This window comes from Belonocnema kinseyi, chromosome 10, assembly GCF_010883055.1.
Source record: "Belonocnema kinseyi isolate 2016_QV_RU_SX_M_011 chromosome 10, B_treatae_v1, whole genome shotgun sequence".
NCBI classification, from domain to species: domain Eukaryota; kingdom Metazoa; phylum Arthropoda; class Insecta; order Hymenoptera; family Cynipidae; genus Belonocnema; species Belonocnema kinseyi.
In genome coordinates, this window is record NC_046666.1 from 116,512,409 (window position 1) to 116,532,324 (window position 19,916).

A 19,916-nucleotide genomic window follows, 5' to 3' on the forward strand; every position below is an offset into this window, starting at 1 on the left:
TTATAAAGTGTGTTCAGACAAGTTATTGGCCTGTAATTCTTCGGGTCAGCTAAGTTGCCTATTTTCGGCAGGAGTATTGTGCGCCCTTCCACCAACCACTTCGGAATCGGCTCTGCCGACTTCAAATATGAGGTGAAAATACGGGCCAAATGCTGATGGGTTCAAGAAAATTTCTTCCACCAGAAGGTTTGGATACAATCTGATCCCTGTGTGGAATAGTTCTTCATCCCTCCTAATACTTTTTTCACCTCCACGGTAATGATGGGTGGGCATTCTTTATCAGGTGTTATGAGGGCAACACATAACTCCTTGAAGCTATTAATATTTTCTGAGTCTTCGTCCCGTCTATGCTGCACTTCGTAGACTTCTCTCCAAAATACTTCGACCTCCTCTGGTTTGGTTGGGTGTTCGACAGTAACTGGAGGTTCTTCGAAGAGTCGAGATGGGTCAGAGAGAAACTGTTGATTTTCTCGGTACTGTCTTGCCCAGCCTATCTTTATGGCAAGTTGATGCGTTCGCGTTTTGGTCTTATGATCAACCGTTGGTTTTGTGTTACTGTTCGCATCGGCCAAAGCACTCGCTGCATTATACACACAATAATTGATAGCCCAGAGGTCGGATTCTCCGGAAAAATGTCCACGAAGCTCGTCATCCATTTCAGCCAGATCTTTAGGCTTGAGAGAAACCTTGGTGTTAATGTTTCTACGGGTCGTAAAGCATCGCTCTTCCTCTATTGGATGCCTGCCCGCGGTTGGTCTTAGTGTCGCCTCTCTTTCTCTGTTGCCGGCTTATCCTAGCTGTGGTAGAGTAGGGGTTCCGCTTACATAGCCCCTTTTTCGGAGTAGTTCAGCATGGTTTCGCAGACGTTGCTGCGAAAAGTGCGATCGCTCCGGGTGTTTCTCGCATCACAAACCATGCAGCCGTTCCATGTAACCCCGTTCAGGGGCCACACTCGCATCGTAGCACTCTAGCAATTTGTGATTCAGTCGCTCCGTCCACCGAAAAGTTGCGATATCCCGTCGATCCATTGCATTGAATCCATTTTCATTGGCTCCCCCAGCTCTAGATTGGTCGACATTGTTGGCCGAACAATTGTCGGGAGCTCTGCGCGTTCTGTTGTTTTGAACCGCATTTACTACAACTATGTTTGGTGTTGTCATTGTTGTTCCCACGAGAAGCTAGGAAAAGGGGTTCGTCCATCCTGGTAGAGCCCCGAATGCAAGGATAAGGCTGCGTACTCTGAGAGGTCGCCCGGTATGCCAGAGTCACATTTCTAGACACTTCCCCCAGGTGCCATTCAGCTTTCGGCACGGTTTTCACACCTCCGCTTGGGGCTTAATTCCTTCGGGACCACCCCCGGACAATTGTCCTCGACTTCCTATTCATTTTTGAAAACATATTCAGCAGAAACCCTTGGCACAGTACTTGCAGTTTTTCATTCAATGCGCATAATGATAATGTCTTGCACAGTAAAAGGACTGATATTTCGAAAATTAAGAAAGAAGGTTATTATTTTTTGACGTATTTTAATCGGGGGAATCACTGAAAAAGTGAGTGTAATATGTGTTGAGAACTTGACGTTGCTTCCATAGGGTTTTACAACTTGCAATAGTTTCGAAACTATTGATGAAATACATTATGTGTTATTCAGTGGCTATTTGTAGATCTAATTGACTGACTAAGGTGACATTTAAAACTAATTAACTGCCGCTAGTTGGATGGTATGGTAAAGGGCTTTCTTAAATCTCACTTCTTTGGGGGCATAATAGAGAATCAGCGTCACTGACGTGTGGGTATTATTGTATGAATGATTTCTCCTTGCTGAAGTTGCATATATTGTCCATCCTGTTCCATTCTTTGTTCAGAATTTCTAACTTCTCTCGTTCCAATTCCTGTTTTTTGTCGCTCTGCTTCCATTCGAATTTGTAGCGCTTGTTGTTCGTCGTCTTTCTCCACCCGCTGATGACAATGCTTCTTCCCCTCCACTTCGAGCTTCACCAATTTCAACTCCCCTCCTCCTGACATGGTCGTCGTACCAACACCACATCTTATAAATTCTTTTTGGAGTGTTCGAATTACTTAAAGTTAAGAAAAACTTGACTTTTTTTAATAACTAAATCTTGATTATCGTTTCGTAACTCACTCAAAACCTCAAGTTATTCCACTTTTAACTTTTTTGTCACACACGCTGCCTATCAAATCTCTCTCTCTATTGTTTTATGCGAACTTTTTTGCACGTCACTTGTCTTCAATTAAAATTGACTTCTAATAATAAAATTATACATTCTTTAACAATATTAATAAAGTGGACTTTTGTGTATTTCTCTCTCGGTTTAGATTCTAAGAATTAATGAGAAAGGCAGACCGGCACTAGCCTGGCCAGTGCATTTTTCATTTGAACCAACAAATTTTTATGTGAATGAAGAAAGGAAATATTTTCACAGGGTTTCATTTCAATGATCGCTATTTTCTTATGGTTTTAAAATACAAATTAAAAGTGCTTTGATAAATATTTTGTGTACTTGCATTCTAAATTTTTCTGTCACGAATAATCGCAATATTTCAAAACTAAACGTTTCTAATGGTTGGAAATCATTTGGAATGTAACATATTAGAAGGGGAAACACTAACTCTGTTAAAGCAGAGGGTGCTGTAAATCGAATCAGCTATTTAATTTGAAATACTCAGTAGGAAGTTCTAGATGGAAACACTGTCTACGAGAAGTGGAACCCTGAAATTAGGAATGTAATCGCTTATCTTATATTCAAAGTCTGCTGCACCCTTGAAATATTTTTTTAAGAAATTCAAAAGAACAGTTTATATTTCATGTTTTTCAATACACTGTCCAATTTGTTCATGTTGCAATTTTGATATTTTGGTTCTAGCTTTATTATAAATTTCATTCTACGTTTTTAATTTTCACAAATTACAAGAATCATAACGGAAGGCAGAAAAGGTTCGATTTTCTTAGAATTTTTAAATAATTTCAGAAGACAAGATTTATTCTGTATAAAATATTGTTATTATTTAAGATGTCTTATTTCTTCATTCTCTTTCTTCATTATATTTCTTGGTTATTATATTGTATCTGTTGCAGTGGCACTGGTTCAGTATGAAACTTAGAATGATAGCGCCAATTATGTACATGCGACCGTCCGCGTTCTGTGTCCGTGTGACTCAAGAGCTCTTCTGACTAGCTGAACGCGAAGCGAGAAGTTGTAGTTGCAAGTAGAGGGGCTGGATTCCAGAATTTGTATCCCTCTCTCTTGAGTCCTTGAATCCTGCCGTCTCTCCAATCGCTTCTACTGAAAAATTTGCCTGCTCACCCTAAGGTCCCTTTCTTCGTGGACGGTCACACATGTTGGAAGTATGGATGTGGATGAAAATGATTGGAAGTGTGAAGTTTCGGAATGTCTAGGTTTCAGAAATGAGAATAAGGATGTTAGTAGGGAACAGCTGTAGTGCGTCAAAGTAGCGACTGAGAAAATTTCAAATGTACTAATTCTGCTCTTGGCAAGTTTCTTTAAATATTCAAAATTTGACTTAAAGCAACTTATCTGTCTAGTGATGTCACATAAAACGCTTTAGCAAATTCTTTGAAACCTTCTGCGGTTTGGGAAATGTTATTGATAAGAATCACGGTCTCTCAAGAAATGTATATTTTAGACTTGAATATTACTGGGATAATTTTAACTCTGTAGAATATCAGACTGAGCCGAAAGATAAGAAATGTACATTTTAATATGTTGCGGTTTTAGAAGCCGTAAGATCTTTGTGAAACAATTCTTTAGTCGAGATTTTTCGAGATTAGAAACTGTACCATTATAAAAAAAAATGGTGAGAAAGTTGTTAAGATAATGGCTTTTTGACATGTATATATTTGAAGTTTACAAAGCATTAGGATCATCAAAAACAATATCTGTGGTCATCGATGCTTACATAGTTTTAGGCAATTTACCTACGCGTTTGTGGTTGAAAACCGATAATTTCAAGTTAGTTCTGCTATGTATGAAAATATTGATAACTCGATTCAGCTGCTAGATACTTCTCAAAACCTTTATGCGTGAATTTATAATTAGGAAACCGGAGACAATCAGTATATCATTTTCGGTAAAAATAAAACTTTGTTTCTAAAAAATAAAGACCTATTACGTATTCTAGGTGATCATTTACGAAGTGACGAAATAGAAGTATTTGCGAAGACCTGCAGCAGATTGGATTATTTTGGCTGATTCCTTGTTATTACTAGAAAATATCTCTTATCCAACAATAACGGGGTGCAAAAGTTGAAACATCCTCTGCAAGGGGAATCAACTTATGGAATTGATGCATACTCAGTTCGATAACTCTTCTGTGACTATGTATGATGGCGAAGAATAAAGTTTTACAAATTTTACTGATTCTGAAGCCTTTAAGGAATGTGGTACTTGAAAAATTATCTATTTTACCAGCTTTAGATCCCCTAGGCTTTTTTCCTACAAAAATAAAGATCTTATTTAAAAAATTTGGGACATGGTAGCGAACATGATAACGGACGTCCCCGTATTCTTTTTTTTGTGGGCTGCTTCAAAAAATTTAATTACTTTATATTTGAATAATGTGTATGATACTTAAGTAATTGTATCGATTTTATCAGTGTTAGATTCCGACGGCTTTTTTCTTCCATAATAAAGCTTTTGTCTTCAAAATCTGGGGATGATAGCGAACAAGAAAACGGACGTCTCTGGACTCTTTTTTTGTGGGTTAATTTAAAAAATTTAGTTTTGATAAATTTAATGTGTATGTGTATTTTGAGGTTATGTTATGTGAAGAAGTAAGTTCTGCTGAATCGTTCAGTCGATGCTTCAGGCTTAAGTTTTTTAGAATCGAAAACTGACATATCAAAACAACTAGAATAACCTTGAAATTAATGTACTGTCATTTAAAGGCGAAAGAATAAATCGGGTCTTTTATTACTTCAATGTAGCATTTTAATAGTTGATATTACGTCGTGTAGAAAACTAGAGCAGGGCACGAGGCCAACATTGCGTTGGTAATTGCAGCCATGGGATGGTGGTAGCGGGGCGAAAATTTACCAAAATATAAATGTATTTTGATTAACCCTTGTTTGACATGGGGGTCATATACGACCTCAGATGTTTTAAATATGCAAAACTAGAGTATTTAAACATAAGGACATCGGGTTTATAGTAACATATATAGATCATTCGGATGTGAACCTAACTTTCAGGGTATAGAGCGTAAGGCTGGGTCGGTTCATCTCTATACAGCAGTCGTTCAAAGTCGCCAGTGGCTGTTTACAACCCCGGTGTGCCAAGATCAAATTAATTAAAATTATAAATCTTTAAGCAATTTCAACAATGTTTTTTGTTTATTTAAATTTACTATTGAGCTATATAACCGATATTATCGTTCAAAATAAGTATTCTAAGAGATATAAAAAATTTTTCAAGTAAAAATAGTTAATACTTCATTATTTATACCAATTTTTTCACGCTGGGGTCGTCAACGGCTCCATATGCCAAGTACGTTACCCCAGTTAGGTGTGCCAAACAAGGGTTAATATGTCAGAAGGAAAAGAGGAAAGTAAATTATACCGATTTTTCTACCTAAAAGCAAATTCATAAGCAAAAATCAAGAACGAATACCCTTGGAGGCTTGAGGTGTCTCGTGTTTAATTTATTACTCAAAATCGTATTTAGTAACATATGGAAAAACATTAAAACAAGAATGAAAATTAACTTAATTTAACTTTAATTTTTCACTGAATTTAATTTTATAACTCTTCACATAAATTTCGAGTTTATAACAGAAATGCAAAAGAATGCGACTCTTGGATCTTCACACATGGCTGTTGAATAAAAGAGAGCTAGGCTTGGCGCTTTTTAAGCTGTTCGTCTCGTCTCCTTTGGGAGAGTTTTCAGAGGCGAGCTCTGATATGTCAATTTCGCTGAGATGCCATGTGATTGGTGGAGCTTTCCCATATTATCCGCATTGGAACACGTCGACAGCAAATCTAGAACAACCAAACCTGATTCTCATCCCATCATAGACGTCTTGATGTAGGCAATATAGTGTCGTAGCATCGAGGGCCCCATAAGGGGATCTATGAAGGCTTTTTCGTAAGAATGACTGGTGGAAACCAAGGTTTTGGTTCAAGGCGAGTAAGTAGTTCTCAAAGCCTATGGAAATAACTCGATTCCATTCCTGGTTCTGGAGGCATCCAAGATTTCATGTCAGGTTCCGTCACTATGAGAAAAAGCAAACGGAAATGCGAAATTCAGATGTTAGCACCTTTTCATTTGCTTTTTTCGAGATAAAATGTTGTCATGTAGACATGTCGAGTTAAGATATATAAACAAGTCAATACCGATCACAGCACTAAGACATGTTGGAAGCATTTTGTGGACATTTTTCCTTAAATCTTCGAGGACCAGAATGCCAAGGAGGAGAGATTAGGTGATTGGTGCACTAATATCATAGTAATATTAAGAAACAGCATTATAACATCATTAATTATCGTGTCAGTTCAGGTAAAATTAAATTTCTGCAAATTCTAGAGTTGGATGTTCTATTTAGCTACGGTCCCTGGATATAAGCCTAAAAAAATATTAGAGAACGAGGTGCTTTTCCTTCATAATTGTATAAAGAACTAGTACATCTAGAAAAATACAGGTAAGAAGTAGCATACAGGTTGAAGCAACTGGCTCGGTTCGAAATATAATCTTGAAAAAGGTCAAAGAGTGCGTAATCAGATTAGCCAAAAAGCGTATTCGCCGAAAGGTTATTACCGCTTATTAAATAATGACACGCATTATATCACCGGGCAGCTTAGCGAAATCGGCATATCAGAGCTCACCTCTGAAAACTCTTCCAAAGGAGACGAGACGAATAGCTGTGAAAAATTAAAGTTAAATTAAGTTAATTTTCATTCTTGTTTTAATATTTTTCCATATGTTACTAAATACGTTTTTGAGTAATAAATTAAACACGAGACACCTCGAGCCTCCAAGGGTATTCGTTCTTGCTTTTTGCTTATGAATTTTCTTTTAGGTAGAAAAATCGGTATAATTTACTTTCCTCTTTTCCTTCTGACATATTAACCCTTGTTTGGTACACCTAACTGGAGTAACGCACTTGGCACATGGAGCCGTTGACGACCCCAGCGTTAAAAATTGTTATAAATAATAAAGTATTAACTATTTTTACTTGACAATTTTTGTAGATCTTTTAGAATACTTATTTTGATCGATAATATCGGTTATATAGCTCAATAGTAAATTTAAATAAACAAAGAAAATGGTTGAAATTGTATAAAGATTTACGATTCTGATTACTTTGATCTTGGCACACCGGGGTTGTGAACGGCCACAGGCGACTTTAAACGACTGCTGTATAGAGATGAACCGACCCAGCCTTACGCTCTATAACCGGAAAGTTAGGTTAACATGCGAATTATCGATATTTGTTACTATAAACAAAAATTGAGGCATCGGATTGCAGAACTACCTCTACGCTCGGCCTATCTCAGCCCAGTAGGCGAAGGAGAGGGGATGCTCACTAAACGCATTGATCAAGGGAAAAATCAGTTTACATCGCAATAATCAACTCGTCGTTTCTCTGTTAATGATTGATGAATCGAGTTGATTTTTGAGTAGAAATATTCCCAAAGTTTGCGCGCTTCTTACAGATACAGTTAATTAGTAAAATTGTTAAATTAAATTATAATTAATAATGAATGAACTAACGCTAGAAAATTATCATTTTAATTTAAAAACGAACTAAAATAATCAATGTCGGCTTATTCTGTATACATTTGGGAGTATCATATTAAAAATTCAGATAAAAAGGTTCATATTTTGCGCTATCAATTTGTAGTTAAAAGCTTTCTTATTTTATAGAACTTTAAATTCACAACGTAAAAACGAATAGCTTAAAGGAACATGTAATAGAAAAATGTATGTGTAAAAAGCAAATTTCGTTACGCAAAAATATTTATTTTATTTTGAAATATATTTAATATTTTATTTCTTATTACAGATTATTATTATCAATGCTAACACGTACATTTGTATTCATTACACTGAAATAACCATTGGAAAAGAATTTCCTTCGTTACTGAGGTAATGCACTAGAATAAAGTTGCGAATCTTGTCTTTCCTAGAACAAAGTGTAAACAAACGCGTGAAAGATCAAATGTAAACAAATCAACACTGTCATCAAAAATACATAGTAAGTCAGTCGTTTTTTGACCATGGCAGAGGATAATAGCATTTTTGAATCATTCTAAAGTATCCTTTGGTTTTTGAAAAGTTAATCTTGAACTAAAGCGCGATTTTGTTTAATTTGAGTGTTGTGTTATCCACTTAAAATAAAATAAAATGGAGTCTCAAAATTCCACTCAAATTAGGGGAAAAAGTTCGAGAAATCCCGACTCTTGGAAATGCAACATCGCGGAAAAATATAAAGATGAGGTAAATATGAGAATATTTTTTTAAAGACAGGCTTAATAATGAAACTTCTGATTGAGAAAAAAATTCGACTTCACGTCTTTTAAGATATATATTCTTAAAGACTTTATTTTTAAATGAGAAAAAAATTAGTTATAAATTCAAGAAAAAGGTCCTCTTCTATAGGGAAAAGAATATATTTCGAGGTCAACTAGGAAGATTATTGGAGCCAAAAAGTTTGTAGCTGTAAAATCCTGCTGTAACAAAAAGAGGGTTAGAAAAACATTAAAGTCTCAGCGCAAGAAAAATTGTTCGACACATTTTGGGGTTTCAGCAATTATAATTCTCAAAATGCCATGCTTTATAGCATGGTGAGAGAAAAAACCAATTCAGATAGGGATGATGCCGTTGAAAATTCAACCTATTTATCTGAATTTTTAATATGGTACTCCCAAATGTATAAAGAATAAGCCGACATTGATCATTTTAGTCCGTTTTTGATAAATGATAATTTTCTAGCGCTAGTTCATTCATTCTTAATTATAATTTAAATTAACAATTTTACTAAGTAACTTTATCTGTGAGAAGCGCACAAACTTAAGGAATATTTTTACGCAAAAATCAACTCGATTCGTCAATTATTAACAGAGAAACGACAAGTTGATTATTGCGATGTAAATTGATTTTTCCCTCGATCAACGCGTTTAGTGAGCATCCCCTCTCCTGCGCCTACTGGGCTGAGACGGGCCAAGCGTAAAGGCAGTTCTGCAATCCGGTGCCTCAATTTATAATAAAGCTAGAGCGAAAATAACAAAAATGCAACATGAGCAAATAGGACAGTGTATTGAAAAACATGAAATATAAACTATTCTTTCGAATTTCTTGAAAAATTATTTCAAGAGTCAGGAGACTTTGAATAGAAGATAAGCGATTTCATTCTGAATATCAGGGTTCCACTTCTCGTAGACAGTGCTTCCATCTAGAACTTCCTATTGAGTATTTCGAGTTAAATAACTGATTCTATTTAAAGCACCCTCTACTTTAACAGAGTTAGCGTTTCTCTTTCTAATATGTTACATTCCAAATGATTTCTTACCATTAGAAACGTTTAGTTTTAAAATATCTCTATTTCATTGAGGTATGCAGCCTAAATGAAACTGATGATGTTTCTTTAAACTTATATTAAGTGTTTTTTTAAAAACTGCACAAGGCACTTTTATCAATGTAGATTTTAACATAATTTAAAAATTCAAATTACTTTTGTTTGCAAATGAAATATAAAAGAGAAGGTGTGGGTACCGAAAGACGGCATATCCTCAATTTGGAAAAAAATGTCAAAGCATGGTTTCGAGGTATATCAGAGCTAAATTGAAAAGTGATAATTAGGATATGGAAAAGTCATTAAATTCCGAGAAAATGGAGCGAAAAGATTTGTTTTCGCTCGAAGGGGAAGCTTTCTCAACTTTTAAAGGTTGTTAAAAACCAAAATCTGTTTATATAAAAGCAATTTTTGCATTCTCTCTCCACATGATTTGAGATTAGGAACCACACTTACGTCAGAACTATGTGCAATTCAATATTTATATCCCCTATATAAAAAAGAAACTATAATAGGTATTTCGTTCAATTTAAAAATATTTCTTTTCTTCATTCACATAAAAATCAATAAATCAATCAATAATTAGTTATTTAAAAAAGTCAAGCTTTTCTTTACTTTAAGTAAAATATTGGAAATTTTAACAATTCAAAAATGGAATATGATTTGAAAGTTTGTTGTCTTCGGGCTGTCAAATCTGTTATGGATGGAAATGTTAGTGGATCAACTTTAAACACTCCAAAAAGAATTTACAAGAAATTGGTGTTGGTACGACGACCATGCCAGGATGAGGGGAGTTGAAATTGGCGAAGCTCAAAGTGAGGGGCAGAAACATCGTCATCAGTGGGTGGAGAAAGACGACGAACAACAAGCGGTACAAATTCGGATGGAAGCGGAGCGACAAAAAAAAGGAATCGGAAAGAGAGAAGTTAGAAATTCAGAAGAAAGAATGGAACAGGATGGACAATATATGCAACTTCTGTAAGGAGAAATCATGAATACAAGAATAAACACACGTGAGTGCCCTCGAATCCTAGAACTTTGTAATTCCGATGAGATACTGAAGAAGCTGTTGCGATTTGATAAATTAGATAGCGGAAGACGAGAGAGGATCGCTGAAAGACGAGGGGAAAAAATGAATGAAAACATAGAAATAAGGGAAAATATTACCATTGACCAAGTAATTACTGATAAGGGAATTTCGGTTAAACAAAATCAGGAGATTACATATTTTATATTTGAAATCACCATCTTATGACTCTATTACGCGCCCAGAAAAGTGAAATTTAAGAAAGCCCTTTACTATACCATCCAGCTAGCGGCAGTCAATTAGTTTTAAACGTCACCTTAGTCAGTCAATTAGATCCACAAATGGCCACTGAATAACACTTAATGTATTTCATCAATAGTTTTGAAACTATTGAAAGTTATAGAAACCCATGGAAGCAACGTCAAGTTTTCAACACATATGACACTCACTTTTTCAGTGATTCCTCCGTTTCAAATACGTGAAAATAATAACCTTGTTTCTTATTTTTCGAAATACCAGTCCTTTTACTGTATCAATAAATTATTTGGATTACAATTACGCGAATCTTTCGTGATAATAACCTATTTTATATAAAATTTGCTGCAGGACATTATCATTACATGTATTGAATGAAAAACTGCAAAAAAAAAAAAACACTTGAAATAACGATGTAAATTGTACATTACTACTCGTATGTTTATTTTCAATGATTGGTGAAATTTTTAGATAAGTTTTAATAATTTATTAATTCTTTACATAAAACTATTAAATAAACTATTAAATGCGTGAGCTGTCTCGAACAATGCCTCTGGGATACCGAACGACCTCTCGGAGTACGTAGCCTTATATCCATGCATGCAGTGCTCTACAAGTATGAACGAACCCCTTTCCTTAGCTTCTCGTAGGAACAACAATGATAACACCAAACAGAGTTGCAGTAAGTGCGGTTCAAAGCAATCGAATGCATAATGGGTCGCCCAACAATGCCGACCACTCTAAACAATCTCGGAACTTTTAGGTGGACGGAGCGACTCAATCACGACTTTCTAGAATGCTACGATACGAGAATGACCCCTGAACGAAGAGATTACATGGCACGACTACATAATCTGTGGTGCGAAAAACACCCGACAGGCATTCGATAGAGGAAGAGCGATGCTTCATGACCTGGAGAAACATCAGCATCCATGTTTCTCTCAAGCCTAAAGACGAAAAGACGAATGCATGAACTCGCCACAAAGATAAGCTGCGGAAGAAACGAATTTTACCCCGAAGATTCAAAAGTTCTCGTTCGAACTCCGGATTCGTTATTACACACTTCTCAAGTTAAAACTGCTGACCAGCAGGCAGCATATTGCTGACAGAATACGGATACTATCTGATGCTAAGAGAAATCTAGAGCGGAGAGAGAGGCGGATCAGAGAAAAATAACAGTTTCTCTCTGACCCATCTGGACTTACCTAAGACCCTCCAGTTACTGTCTACCACCCGCCAAAGCCAGGCGAGGTCGAAGCATTTTGAAGAGAAGTCTCCGAAGCTCAGCATGGAGTGGACGAAGACTCAGAGAACATAAATAGCTTCAAGGAGCTGTGTGATGCCCTCATAAAACCTGAGGAAGAATTCCCACCCATCTCTACTGAGGATGTGAAAAAAGTGTTAAGAGGCATGAAGACCTATTGCGCTCCGGGACCAGATTATATCAAGACCTTCTGTTGAAGGAATTTTCCTTCAAATCCATCTAGCTTTCGATTCGAATTCCCATAGACTTATCATCTGTCTTTTGAATAGCTTAAAGGTTCATCAGCACATCTTGAGGTGCATAGAGAGATGGATGCCGCGGTGGAAAACCAGATTTTCTATCTTATCTGGAAAAATTCGTGTGACAACTAACAAGGTCACCTTTCAAAGTGGTGTGTTTAAGGTCGACACCATGAACCCACTTCTCTTTTGCCTTACATTATTGCCACTATCTCTAGCACTTCACCATTCCCAAGGGTAATTTTGCGGCCAGCATGTAAATCGAAAGCACAAGGTCACTCATGTATTTTACATACATGATGTTAAGATCTGTGCTAAAAATAAAGAGCAACTCCATCTAGCTCTAGGGATTGACGAACGATACACTTAGGAAATTGGAATGGAATTTGGGTTAGGAATATGCGCCAAGGTTTATTTGAAGCGAGAAAAACCTTATGGCATCCCTGAATACCCTGAGCTCGTCGATGGAAGCACTATATGACACATTTGCGCTGGAGGGACATGTACATACTTGAGCGTGTCACAGAGCCGCATTCAGGATTTAACATCTGTAATACTCACTCTCCGAAACAGATATAAACGTCTCATGTCACGCCGTCAAGGTAGTCGCGGAATAATGAAACTTGAATCTCTTCACAACAGGATTATTCCGGGTACCACACATACAGATGCAAACGCACGAGACCCTGTTCTTGAAATGGTCAGGAGGCAAGAAGAAGTGCGCAAAGAAGCGTTGCTGTAAAAAGCAATGGAAGAGGCTCCTGAAAAACTCGGAAAAAATTTCAGTGTCAGGAGTGAACAAAATGCATCACGCCTTATCTATCGCGAGTAATCACTCCTGAAAGCGCGAATTAAGAAAGCGTAGGAGAAAAATTTCCGGGAACAGATCCGCGACAAGCGGATGCACGGCATCTTTCACAGAGATGTGGAGGATCAGTCATAGTTATGTGATCTAATTTTGTTTTCTTTAAATCACCCAGATTGTAGTCGCGCACATAGGGTTTCATTTTGGCATGTCAAGGCGGTGTCATATCCATCTTAAAACACGGTCGCCACACTTTGAGCTAAAACATTCTCGATGATAGCTGCAGGGCGTGCCATGCACAACCCGAGAATCTAGGACACCTACTATCTGGTTGTCTCCAACTCATATGGGAAACACCTTTACCCAAGGGCACAATGCGGCACTAAGAGTAATTTATTACCATCTCTTTCACTCTTACGGCATTTACCACAATATCGCTCCGCCGAACGCTCCGAGGGAAAAAGAGTCAATTGAGTATACTGGAACTTTATATTCTGGACAATTGTTTCTGTTTCAAACTCGAGGCCTGACATAGTCTTTCTTGACTTCGAGAACCGAACTATGTTCGTTATCAAATATTTGGCATCAGTTGACAAAAACCCGGAATATTCTGTTAAACTGATCGTCCGTATCATCAGCGCTCTAGGAGTTGCTAAGCTTTCACTCTTTAATAGCCTCATAACCATCCCTGTGCTTCAACAATATGCTAAAAGACTTATGGGGGAAATACAGAAGACGTTCGTTCTTGAGTCGCTCCGTTTCCTCAGGGTGCACGAGACTTTTGCCGGATCGTCGTATTGATTCCGTCACAGACTGTAACCATCTATCTTACGTTCGTGCGATGTGGTTATGGCGGAAATTTTACTGCGATTACGCTGGGATCGAGTTCACTTTTTCAGATTAGCATCCGTGCCCAACGAAACCCTGCGAAAACCACATGAATCCCATGTGTTCATCTAGAACCGTGTCAACAAAAATAGAATCCGTAAAACCTTCAATTTATCAGCAATTAAGTCGCAAAGTGTTACAATTGTGAATATTCGAACACTCAAAATCAAGAAAACATTCAGGAAAACATTGTAGCAACAAGATTTAGTACTCCAAAAATCCAAGGTTAAATATCAGCTGGTCTTTGAGGAATTTCACATTCACTTCATAGGCTGTTCTCGCATCATTTCGGCAAAGAGCGTTCGGATGCTCACTTTTCAGGGGGCCCTATAGGCTCATGACATATATCGGTTTCGAATGAAATATCTTATCACACTTAGGTTTACACACGTCTTTACGCTTGGAATTCAATGTCCACAGAATGACAAAAAAATGGTCTTTGGGCATGGTTTTTCACGCTATAGCAAAACCATTGGCGATGGCCAATGTTTTTATTACGCGCCCTGCGAACATTGGTCTCCCCTCAGTAAAGACGTGCTTAAAGCTACTCGTGGTGTAGTATGCCATTAAATGAAAAACGAGAATGTGTCTTGCAAAAATTTGACGTGATTTGACGAACAAATAAGCTTCAAATGAAAATTCAAGTGACAGAAAGTTTGCAATCAGTACAAACGAAAATATGTGAGTTGAACGCAAATGATCGGGTAGCTTTAGATGATATTGTTCCGGAATGCAAGCAAAAGGGGATTCTTGCAAAATATGATTCGAAATATGCAATTCCAGTGTTTTGTTTTTTATTTGGAAAAAGATGGTACAACTTGAATGGCCGCAGATTATACATTATTGACTAAACCAGTTAATTTTCTAATTCCAAGTTTGCATGATTTGTTTTAGAGGGAGTGGGGGTATAGAGAGGAAATAGAAGTGGGTTCACAGGCCATATGTGAGGAAAAAGTAAAAAAAAGGGTAGCTTCAAATTTGGAGGCAATTAGCAAAAAAAAATGTATTACTCGTACTATTTAGTTATTTAAAAGAGGTAATGTACTGTCTTAATTATGAATAAAATATTCTATGTTACCTATATTGTATTTCAAGTATTACAGACCTTGTTTTTGCCTGTAAATAGATTGTATCATATAATAAGGAATCTCATGTTGACAAACGGATGAATAATAATCGAATATGGTCCATACGAACGTATTGGATTTACAAAAACAGTCTAGACGCTTGCCTGTTCGCTACACCTTGCTTCACGGCTCACGAAAGTGTGGCGACAAATAGGCTATACAATATGTATGATGAAGAGTGTCAACAGAGTGAGAGTTGCCTGAAACTAAAGACCTTTGATACTGATGAGCCCGCGCGAAGAGCATTACATGGTAATTTTGTGAAGCTCTTCGTCTGGGGTGACTATTAGAGATTTTGATCAGCGATCTGTGTAGGAGCCCCGTACACTGAATTGGTTGATCTCCTACAGTATAACGCGGGTAGTACCGAGTGATTTTCGCTCACCTCGAAAGGGATTGTACACGCTCGGGGAATGTTCCTGGAACGTTCCGAAGGTTCCCGTAGAACTTTCCAGGCACATTCCTGGAACGTTCCGTGCTATTAGAGTTATAACTTACTTGTAATTTTAGATTATTTTATTCAAAAAAGTTGTCTGCATTTCTAAGTCGAAAATGTTATAAGTATATGAACAGTTGTCAACAACTGTGCTGAGCCTCCTGACAATTGCACCAATTCGTCCATGACCGTGAAGCCATGCTGCAGTTCTCAATATGTCAGGAAATATTTGAGTCGGTTTTTAATTCTATTATATTAATTGGTAGTTGAGAAATTGTACTATTTCAAGGAAATGAAAACTTAGGCATGCTAATCAATCGCATGCGAATGGACCGCGGCTGTCTCAACTGCTTATGTGCCGAAAAGCATTATTATTGAAAGTATATCTTTATTGATTTCAAAATCGACCTGCACTTTTTGGAATATACGCATTTGGAAAATTTGCTTACAGTAGGCGTATCGATGCAAGGCCGAGGCAGCCAATGAATGTTGCTGGACACATATATCCTGATGATTCGCGGTAGAGGTGGAGGCCCCTCAAGAGGGGGCAAACAAGAGGTGGTAAACCAGCGAGCTCGTGGCACAACCATTTCAGTTCTCTACTATATGTTATTCTTAGTATTATTGCATTATATACAATGCTGTAAAAACGAAAATTGTCAAGGGTTCGTATTATGGATAGTTTCTGTGTCTTCTGCGTAACCCACACGTAAAAGAATAATTTAAACAAAATTATATATTTAAGTATATTAAAAATAATTTTAAAAAAATTAAATTAAGAGAAAATTGACCATTAAGCATTTCTATTTAAATGTATACCCAAAAAACTTTTGAGTTTCTTGAAATATGTTAAATATTCTATTTCTTGTCTGAATTAAATAAATAAAAGTAATAACCATAAACGCAAGGCATTGATACATTCTTTATGATTTTTCTACAACTAATTGTAGGGAAAGAATGACAATGTAATACATACTCTCTCAGTAATTTTTCCCGTAGAATCCTTTGGTGCATTTATTTTCAGCGATAGGTTCATATTGATTAATTTTTTCGTAACAAATTGGCCCCTGCATGAAGGACCAAAGAGGTTGCGGCTCGAAATCAGTTTCAAATAGGCCCCATAACACTTGTGGAATATTTCATTTTTTTATTACGAAATAGACAGGGTCTTGCTCATTTCTTCAAGGGAACGCAGAGAGTACCGGAAATCGTATAAGCTATTGGGCTCTTTTTGCGGTTTTCACACTCTATCGTCCCTGTGCCTGGATATGCATTATTCAAAAATCAAATTTTATAATGTTGTTCCTTTTTTTAGGAAAAAGAGTTTATGATGAAAGATGTTGACGAAGATAAATCAAGCGAATTCTTTCGATGCTTTCAAAATAATAGAGAAATAGAATCTATACATGAACAAACTAACACCAATACAATTTTTTCTAAAAGTCTTAGCCTTGAGAATGATGAATTTCCAGCAGTCAGACAAACTGACCTAAAAAGTGGAAATTCAAAATCTTTGAAATTTTATGGTGAAGCTACAATTATAAAGAAAAGAAAATTTGTATATGAAGATGAAGCAAATGAGGATCGTGAATATTTAAACATCTTATCGAACCTGGTTGATATATGTTTACACAATGAAGATATTCATAAGTTTCTTAAAAGATTGCAGTTATTTGTTTTAGAAACAGAGAAAAATGAACAAATAATTTTTAAAAACATTTCTGATCTAGAACATAAGCCGAATACACAACATGAACATCAAAAATTCTCAGATTCTGAACAAATGTTCTGTTCATCAAACAATATATTCAAAGAAAATGGAATTATATTCAATAAAAATGTGCAAGAATTTGCTTTGGATAATCAAGTTAAGAGTAATAAAGAAACAGGAACAATAAAGTTAAACTTGTTGCAACAAAAAAAAGTATTTTCAAAGTCCACGAAACGTGCTGATGAAGTTTTCGTTTTAACATCTATGCCTTTACAATTAGTAGAAGTAGAATATGGAAGCACAAGGCCTAGGAATTTAAGAAATGGAAAAACCCGTAATTTATTTTGCGAGATCGTAAATGCTAATGAGTCTCAGAAACTACAATCAGGTATTCATCATTCGGTCGATATAGCTGCAATCTCTGATCCTATTGACAGCGAATTGTTGATCAGCTGTAACAATAATACTGGTTTCGAAACCTTAAAAAATAAAAGTGCAGCAAAATATACGTTTGGCATATTTAGCGACGATACGCAATCTAACTCCCTTTTAAGACACACAAATTCAAGTATAAAGCAAATAATCGATCACAGATTTACGGACGTTTGTGATAAGAGTCATCGCACTACAACATTCACTGCTGACTGTGGATATGAAGGAAATATTTTATCGCAGCGTAATTCTGACAAATTGGAAATATGTAACACAGAAATCACACCAATGTCAACTAAATGCATGGATAATGTCATACCGCCTGGTGATTACAGAATAATGCAGACATCCAAGCTGCAGGTTTGTATGCATGTTTAACTTTCTGTAACTTCATGTATCTCGAATAATCGTATGTCCTAGACTAAGCTCGACAAACTATGATCGGGCAATTTATACTACTGTAATATAAAAAGTTAATACTTTCTTTAACAAAGTACCTAGTTTTAAAATTATTTTCTATGAATTTATTTTTAAATCAAATTCAAAGCCTACTGGTTCGAGAAAGTATGCCTGCAGAAACTTATTCCTAAACTTATTCACAAAAATTGCAATTTTGACAGTGCAGGTTGTCTCCAAGTCACATGTTCTGTCTTTTCTTTTCGGTTTTTTCCATGTTCAGAAGTCCTTTAGACATGCTGGTACATGTACACTGGGACCTGGAATTAGTTACCTCGGATAAACAAAATCCTAGAACAGATGCCCCCACCGTTTTTTAATTAGTGAGGAGCCCGCAGGGTCGAGAGAGACTTGCTCAACCATACGTGACCACCAGATGAGTAGCGACAAAGGGGCAGTGTGCAGTTACTGGTGTGCTTATATTGCTTAATATTATGTATTCCAATGGGAAATGATTCATACGGATCTATCTGTTTACATTTGGATGCCTTGGAAATAGCATCAAGACCAATGCAAGGCATGATCGAAATCATTATTCAGTCCAGGTTCTATTGTATTGGAGATCATTTTATTTAAATGTATTTTGCATGGCAAAAGTAGTATTCTCGCATAGAATATCAAGAGGTGCAAATGCAGGATGCGAAGAATGACCTCTAGACCTATTCTTAGTGTTCTTCTTATAACACGTCTATTGTCCTGCACTGCAGAATTTTCGTTGATCAATTTTCGTTAATTTAATTATCAATTCTGTGAGAAAATGTTAAATTAGATAAATTCACTAAAAATAAATTTCTCACAAATTTGAACGCACCTCGGGCCCGGCTTTGTCCGATCTCCTGATTCGCGCTCGGTTACTTATTCTTTGTACTTGGAATGCTTGAATGAAACTTTATCAGAAAAATCTTTTTTAGATTCCAGTATTTGAATGCATCTTCACCTTGCGTATTTTGTACATAATTTTTTGACTGAATTTTTAAATTTATATTTATTTTATGAATTTCTTACAATAAAAATCTACTATCCATTCTTCAGGCGTTGTTCTTTACCTCTCGTTATTATGCTGAAAAAAGGATTCTTATTTTCATATTATTTTTATGGATGAAACAAAAACTCCTATACAAGGCTTGTTTTAGACTTTTTACGTATCTTGTGTCTTTTGGCGTAATATAGAAATTTTTTATTTTTGCGTATCAATTTCATAAAATAAATTACAAACGAGGAGTTCTTCCAAAAAATTGTTTTATAAAATGATGTAGGAATTTTAAACGCTGAAATTCCATCAAAAACTTCTCCCCATATTTCGCGTCGTTTGGCTTCAAATTTGAATTTTCGATATTTTTTTCATAGTATTATTGAAAAATGAAACCAGAATATCAAGCCTTATCTAATACTCTTTTAAACCTTTTATCTATCTGTCATCGTTTGGCTTAAAATTAAAATTTGCGATGTATAAAACCATAACCGATATCGAGGTCATTAGTTTAAAAAGAACAGTGTTAAAATTCCTAAAATTTGGAATACTTTCTCACGTAATAAATTATAACAAATTTATATCCTTTTTTTGTGAACAACTTTTGTCTATAATTTTTTTCGTGCCTTTTGTCATTTTTCCACAAATGTTACATTTTCATTGTTGATGTTATTTTTTACGATCATAACCAAAACTAAGCTTCTTATTAAAAATTGATTTCTAAAAAATTTGTAGATGTGTTTTCTGTGCACAGTTT

General features: G+C 36.1%; 1 protein-coding gene across 7 annotated transcripts in view; it reads left to right on the forward strand.

The window, feature by feature from the left end:
* Positions 1 to 19,916, forward strand: part of LOC117181461 — a 163,483-nt gene that overhangs the window by 78,182 nt on the left and 65,385 nt on the right. For all 7 annotated transcript variants that reach the window (XM_033374128.1, XM_033374127.1, XM_033374130.1 and 4 more), the window contains one exon: positions 16,906 to 18,093. In XM_033374128.1, the coding sequence (XP_033230019.1) occupies positions 16,906 to 18,093 (1,188 nt within the window). The remainder of the gene's footprint in view (positions 1 to 16,905; positions 18,094 to 19,916) is intronic.